This window comes from Poromitra crassiceps (assembly GCF_964638095.1).
Source record: "Poromitra crassiceps genome assembly, chromosome: 2".
NCBI lineage: Eukaryota > Metazoa > Chordata > Actinopteri > Beryciformes > Melamphaidae > Poromitra > Poromitra crassiceps.
This window is the reverse complement of record NC_139624.1, coordinates 43622962-43630461: the sequence shown is the minus strand read 5'-3', so window position 1 is coordinate 43630461 and position 7500 is coordinate 43622962. Positions and strand designations below refer to the sequence as shown.

Sequence of the window (7500 nt, the reverse complement as noted above, 5' to 3'; positions counted from 1 at the left end):
AAGATATGGATGGAGTCAGTCAGTACGTTTACATGCACTTAAAAAAATCAAATTATTGCGTTAGTCCGCCTAAACCGGACTTTTGAAATGCATGCAAACATGTTAGCTCGACTGAAATCGAAGTTATAAACGTCCGACTAACACACCCAGATAATGCGATTGGGAGTGGATTTCCTCCTGCATGTATACAGGCCAGTCGGACTGGAACTGGATGAGGCGATCAGTGCATGCGCTAAAGTCCCCGTGCCAGGAAGTCGAATGCATAAAACGCAAACAGAGGGTGCATCTCAAAAGAGGGTGCATCTCAAAAGTAGAGCGTACAACACCAAAGACGATCGGATTTCAAGCAAGACTGCCTCTTCTGAATATTCGGACACTGCATTTTTCAGACAGAAAGAAATTAAACTTGTTCAAGACCCGTCTCTGCCTCAGCAACACACTCACGAGATTTGGCAACAGGAACTTATGTTAGCAGCCAGGGAGCGATTAGCTAAAGCTAAATGTGAAGTTTGTTGATGTAGTAGCTATATCTGTGGCTAGATTTATTTTAATTTTTATGGAATATCTTAGTTTCAACTGTATTGAGCTAACAAGGGGCAGCTTTGTGCATAATGTGTGGTTTATGTACAGACAGCGCCGTATGTTATATGCCCAGGCTAACATGTTGGTTAGGAAATTCCACTTTTGTTCTGAGAAGTCTCTTTAGGGCCTACTGTACCCCTTTGTACACTGCCCCCCTGTGGGTTAAGTATAAAAAAAGCTAGCCTCCACAAACTTCAGGTTGCATACAATGACTGTATGAGGATTTTGCTGAGAAAACCCAGGTGGACTAGTGCAAGTGAACTGTTCTGCCATGCAGGTGTCAGCACTTTTCAGGCACTTTTAAGAACCTTGATGTACAAATTTATTGGGCGTCTAAAAGTCTCTCAGAACTCGAATATCATGCTACTAACCAACCCTGGTATTAGTTCTGTCAGATACCAATCACATATGTGGAAGTTTTGGTATAAGTGCCTTTTATAGATATACTGTGTATTTGTGTGTTCTCTGAATTGTTGTCTGTTGTTATATCTGGACCCTGTGTCTGCAAATAAAGTTGATGATGATGATGATGATGATGTGGAGTTTGGAAACTATCACGATCTCTATTTCAAGTTAGCTTGCTAGGTCAGCACTAACCCCGCTTAAAGCCTGCTAGAAGAAGAAAAAAACAAGTGGGGGGGGGGGGGGGGTTAGAGTAACGAGACTTGGGGAGAATCAATTTCCCATGGTGCTTGTATTCACCTTATTATTTGCCCATATAAGGACGCTTCTAGCCTACCGTAATCATTTTTAGACTTGCCAAAAAGCTGTTTTCAAGCAAAAAAACATTAGCGTTGTGCTACCCGGGTTTTACGAGTGAGAACGAGAGCTCTCACTCTAGTGCCATCTCCGCTGCGCACGCAGCTACTGGAAGAATGTTATTTTTGCTCCAAAAATGATCTTTATATAAAACCAACCACCCACCAACAGGTGGCGTGCTACCCCCTGGGGCTGCGGCGGCCACCCTCATTCCTTACCCACGTGACTACGTCACGCCCGCCCAGACCAGGGGAAGCCACTCCTTCTTCCAGCTCGCTGAGAACGACGCAGCAAGGCTGGGTAGTGAGAGCTCTCGTTCTCACTCGTAACCCGGGTTGTAGCACAACCCTAACGTTTTACTTCGTTTCGAACTCAAGCTCTCACTCTAGTGCCAAATTCAACCGCCCTTGCTGCCGGGAGCACTCCTCAGAGCGACCCGAGAGACATCGGTGAACCACGGCCGCATGGCGAAATGCCCATGCCCAACAGTGTGGCATTTGGAGCGGCAATGATACTACCTTCTTGCCATTGACAGTACCGCATGCGTGAAACGCGAACCGGACACGTCAAGGCTGTAGTATCTAACAAACGTGTGATGAGAGGACCATGAGGCCGCAGCGCACATGTCCTCTACCGATACACCACGCAACAACGCGGAAGACATCGCAACGCCCCGCGTAGAATGCGCCTTGATACCCTCCGGGGGTACCTTACCCACGGCAGAATATGCCAAAGCAATCGCCTCCACTATCCAGTGTGATAAGCGATCCTTGGAAAGGGGTCCGCCCTGGGCCCTCTGCCCGAAACAGACCAACAACTGGTTTGTAGTGCGTAATGAACGCGTCCTGGCCACATAGGCCGAGAGCGCCCTTACGGGGCACAGCATGTGCAAACGTCTCTCCTCGCCCAAACTGAACGGCGGGGGACAGAATGCTGACAAGTCTATGACCATAGACCTAAAGCTGGCATTAATATTCTTAGGTTGATAAGCCGGGTTAGGTCGCAACGTAACCCTGCGCCCATCATCCCCGAAAACCATACAGGCCTGCTGCACCGAGAGGGCAATCAGGTCACCAACCCTCCTTCCTGACGACAAGGCCAGCAGCTGCGCGGTCTTCAAAGGCAGACATTTCAGATCGGCGGAGTCCAAGGGCTCAAACGGATGACCCGCGAGCCCATCCAGCACCGTAACCAAGTCCAATTTGGGAAAGACGCACCGCGACGGCAGGCGCAACCTACGCGCTCCCTTCATGAAGCGCAAGACCAGAGGGAACGCCCCCGCGGGGCTCCCCTCAATTCCCATGTGGCAAGCAGAAATCGCGGCTACGTAAACCTTAAGCGACTGCGGGGACTGGCCCGCGTCAAGCAGGCTCTGAAGGAAACAGAGAACTGGTCGCACACTACAGTTCACTGGATCCACGCCCTTGTCCGTGCACCAACGCAAAAAGACCCGCCACTTGTACGTGTACTGAGAGCGGGTCGAAGCAGCCCTAGCACTCTGAATAGTGCACACCACATTATCAGGCAAGCCCTGGGCTAGCAAATGGTCCCGTTCAGGAGCCAGACTGCTAGCTTCCACCTGCTGGGGGAGGGGTCGAGCACCTCCCCTTCCGCCTGGGATAGAAGATCCGCCCGCACCGGCAGCGCCCAGGGCAGACCTTGCGCCAAGGAGATCAGGTCCGCAAACCATATCTGCTTGGGCCAAAAGGGGGCCACTAAAATAAGCTGAAGGCGCTGTTCCCTCACCCTGTCCAACACCTGTCGGATCAGGGGGATCGGGGGAAACGCATAGAGTCCATCCCGTGGCCACGCGTGCGCCAGCGCGTCGTGACCCAACGGGGGGCTGTCCTCTTGGATCGAGAACCACAGTGGGCAGTGCGTCGCGCACCGCGATAGGGTGGAGGCACCACTCTGTCTGACGGGGATTGCCCCGAGACAGCAGGTCGGCCCCGAAATTCAGCCGGCCTGGCAGATGAACCGCTGACAATGAAAGGAGACGGGGATACGCCCACAGGTGAATCTCCATCGCTAACCGGTTCAGCGCCTCCGACCGCACACCGCCCTGCTTGTTCAGGTGGGCGATCGCCGCTGTATTGTCCGAGCGGATCAGAACATGGCGTCCATGTATGAGCCGCTGGAAGTGAAGTAGAGCCAGGCGAATCGCCTCCAGCTCTAGCACGTTTATGTGGCGAAGCTCCTGAGCCTCCCACCCTCCGGTTCGCCGAAAAGCACCCGCAAACCGCACCCCATCCCCAGAGGGAGGCGTTGGTGCGAATAACCAACCTGAGCGGGACAGGGCCCAACCGAGTGCCTCTCGAGAGGTAACGGGGGTCCGCCCATTTGGCCACCCCCGCTGGGCCGGACACGTCAGAGGAACCCTGCGATGATGGTCCCTGGCCGGGTCCAGGCAATGCCTGAGAAACCAGATCTGGAACAGGCGCATGTGCAGTCTCCCCAGTGGGAGCACATGCACTGCTGAGGCCATCAGCCCCAGCATGACTGTGCACTGATGCACTGACACGGAGGGACACAGACCTAGCGTCTTTACCGTCCGCACTGTGCGAGCCTGTCGCTCTGGCGAAAGGCGGGCCACCATGGCCCGGGAGTCCAGCTCGAGCCCCAGGAAGGTCGCCACCTGCGTTGGGACGAGGCAACTCTTCTACCAGTTCACCAAAAACCCTAAGGTCTGCAGGTGATCGGTCACCACCTTGGTATGTTCCGTGGCACGGACCCTCGAGTCCGCCACTATAAGAGCGTCGTCGAGATAGAGGAAGACGCGAATCCCACTCGCGTGGAGGGGAGCCAAGGCTGTCTCCACGGACACCGTGAAGGTTTGTGGGCTCAAAGACATGCCGAACGGCAGGACACAGAACTAGTAAGCCTTTCCCAGGAAAGAGAACCTCAGGTATTTTCTGTGTCTCTGAACCTCGGGGACATGGAAGAACGCATCTTTCAGATCCATGGAAGTAAAGAAATCCCCCGGCCTCAACGCGTTGAACAGGCGGGGGAAAGAGAGCATTCGGAACGGGAACTTCCTCAGCGTCTTGTTGAGACGCCGAAGGTCCAGAATTGGACGCATGGAGCCGTCCTTCTTGGGCACGACAAAGTACCTGTGATAGAAACCCGAGCGCACCTCTGCCTTGGGAACCGAGCGAATCGCCCCCTTGGCAAGGAGCGAAGTAACCTCCTTGCGGAGTATGTCCATGGACCCCCCCTCCTCGGCCGAATCGGGGATCCCGTCGAACGTGGGTGGAAGCCTGGCAAACTGGAGAGCGTATCCCTTCTGGAGGGTGCGCCGTAACCATGGGGTCGGGGAACATAGAAGCTCCCAGGCGCTGAGCCTGTTGGACAAAGATGGTCTCTTGTGGCCAAAAGGAGCGGAAACCGGCCCTCTGGTCATGAGTATATTGTTGGGCACCGGGACCTGATCCGGTGCCCGGTCGGTTAAATTACTCTTAAACGACCAGGAACAGCCATCGGCTCCTCGCAGCAGTAACGCTATGAACATGGAACATGTAAACATGTTTAATCCTGTTGCAAAATCCGGCATTTTAATGTGGGAGTGAACCGGTAAAGGCTCCCTTTTGGAGCCAGCCTCAAGTGGCCATTCGAGGAACTAGAGCGTTTATCACTTCCACATAGGCTTTATCTGTCCAAGCCTGAGCTTCCCGCCTGGTTGGCATGCTTCCAAGCACACATACACATGTGCAAAGGCAAATCATTGTGTGCCCATGTCCACACAAAACATGCGCACAAACATGTGCGTGCATGTGTGTGTGAGATATTTTGGCTTCACTTTTTGCATAGCAGTAGGGGGCGCATTGTCCGTATTATATACTGTCAATGTTTTTAGACCTCATCCTTCCTTTTCTCATTCTCACTGGCTTGCTCTCTCTATCTACAATTTTTCATGTTTTCCACTCTCTCCATCTGCCTTCACATATCCATCTGAGAACGAGAAAAACTCGGGAAACCGTTTCAAAGGGCAGGCACTTTCAAAAAATACGTGGCAGGTGATTGGATGATCCATCTGTCTATTACGTCTTTCACGGGCTCGCTTCTCACTGGCATCACACCTAAATCCCACCCGTAGCTGCCTCTGGATGCTGATTGGTGTGAACCACTGGTGGTTCGGATTCAAACCAATAGATTGGAGCGTGGCAAGATGGATTTGTCGTGTGATTGTGATCTCATGACCTCGTGTGAATCCAGCTGCCTCACACAAGCTGATCTGTTTTTGGCTCTTCCTCTCCTTCATTCTCCTTTCTCTGTCTTCCTCCTTCTCTCTGCCTCTTTCACACAAGTGAGGTATCCTCTAATTGATCTCTCTCACTCACTCACTCACTCACTCACTCACACACAGACACACACACACACACACACACACACACACACACACACACACACACACACAGCAGGAGCACACCTTGTTACATATAGTACTGTACAGACATGGTCATCATTAAACACGCCATATACACACACACACACACACACACACACACACACACACACACACACACACACACACACACACACACACACACACACATTTCATAAACAGCTCAGAACAGTGTCCTTCTCGGTCACCTCAGTAAGTGATACAGTAAAACTTCCACGTTCTGATTGGTTTCAGGAAGGAAGGAAAGCAGGAAAGATGGCAGGAAGAACCATTAGAGAAAGAAAGACAGGCAGAAGGAGTGATGGAAACAGAAAGAGAGAGAGAGAGAGAGCGAGAGAGAGAGAGAGAGAGAGAGAGAGAGCAGAGGTTGGAAGGGGACAAGGTGAGGACAGGTCCACTGTGGCTTAGACCGTGAAGGAAGAAATAGAGAATTTCATGTCATTCTGCTCCGTCCTCATTAATAACCCTGTTAGACTTTTCAGCCCTTCTCTCTTTCTCTCTATCTGTACTTTCTCTCTCTCTCCTGCTCTATCGCTCTTCTGTCTTTGACCCGTCAGCTGAAATGTCCCCATGTCATATCAAATACAATGTTAAACCAACCAACGATGACTTGGCAACCTCTCTTCTCTTTGTCCCTCTCCTTATCTTAATTGCTTTCTCTTTCTATTTCACTCTGGCGAAGTCAAGTTTGTCTTTTTATAGCTCGCGGGTCGCTGCTGCGCCGTTGGCTCTATGGTAATAGCAGGTAGGAGGGTGTTAGCCACTAATCCTGTTTAGGTGCCATAGTGGCATTGCTATGGCACCCAGTAGGAGAGCAACACAAGCCACCCCATAATACTTCTAGTCTCTAATCATATTTTCATCAATAAGGATTAGGGATTGAGTGGGTGAGATATTGGGTTGAGACCCATATGGCACAGGAGTTCACTCAGAGGCATTCTATTTTCAGATTAGATTATCATGTAATTGGTATCCAAGATGTTAGATGCAAGATATTACAAGTGCAGGAATATCAGTTTGTTCCTCAAATCATCTGGGCCAATAATCACAGTTAATATTAGTGATGACAATGAACAAAATAAGCAGCTTTTATCCAAGCATTACCAATCCAAGCATTACCAACCCAACCATTACCAATCTAACCATTACCAATCCAACCATTACCAATCCAACCATTACCAATCCAACCATTACCAATCTAACATTACCAATCTAACATTACCAATCCAACCATTACCAACCCAACCATTACCAATCTAACCATTACCAATCCAACCATTACCAATCTAACCATTACCAATCCAACCATTACCAATCTAACCATTACCAGTCTAACCATTACCAATCTAACCATTACCAATCTAACCATTACCAATCAACCATTACCAATGAATGAATGAATGAATGAATGAATTAATTTATTTATTTATTTTGCACATGCACACACACACACACACACACACACAAATTACACAGTTTAAGATGCATAAAAGATAACAAAAGACAAGAAGTAGTCCAGACAGTGCAGGAAGAGGTAGGAAACCTGTATGGGCTTATTTGAGCCTCCACCTAAGAAACAAAAATAACACACGCGTAAAATACATACACTACCTACAGTAAACACTGAACATAAAAACCATAAAAAACCTTAAAATAAGACTTTAAAATTAATGATGATCTCAGAACATATTTCCTCAATTACATTTGTATTTTTTGCAGCTACTGCTGCCTTAATCTCTTTTTAAAGACAGGCACAG

General features: G+C 49.8%; 2 protein-coding genes across 2 annotated transcripts in view; one reads left to right on the top strand and one right to left on the bottom strand.

Moving 5' to 3' along the window:
• Nucleotides 1–3937, bottom strand: part of LOC310791116 (uncharacterized protein) — a gene marked incomplete at its 5' end in the record, with an annotated part of 27326 nt that extends 23389 nt beyond the window's left edge. Inside the window, one exon of the mRNA XM_083652817.1 lies at nucleotides 3877–3937. Within this exon, the coding sequence (XP_083508943.1) occupies nucleotides 3877–3937 (61 nt within the window). The remainder of the gene's footprint in view (nucleotides 1–3876) is intronic.
• Nucleotides 1–7500, top strand: part of cacna1c (calcium channel, voltage-dependent, L type, alpha 1C subunit) — a gene marked incomplete at both ends in the record, with an annotated part of 493392 nt that overhangs the window by 290231 nt on the left and 195661 nt on the right. The window lies entirely within an intron of this gene.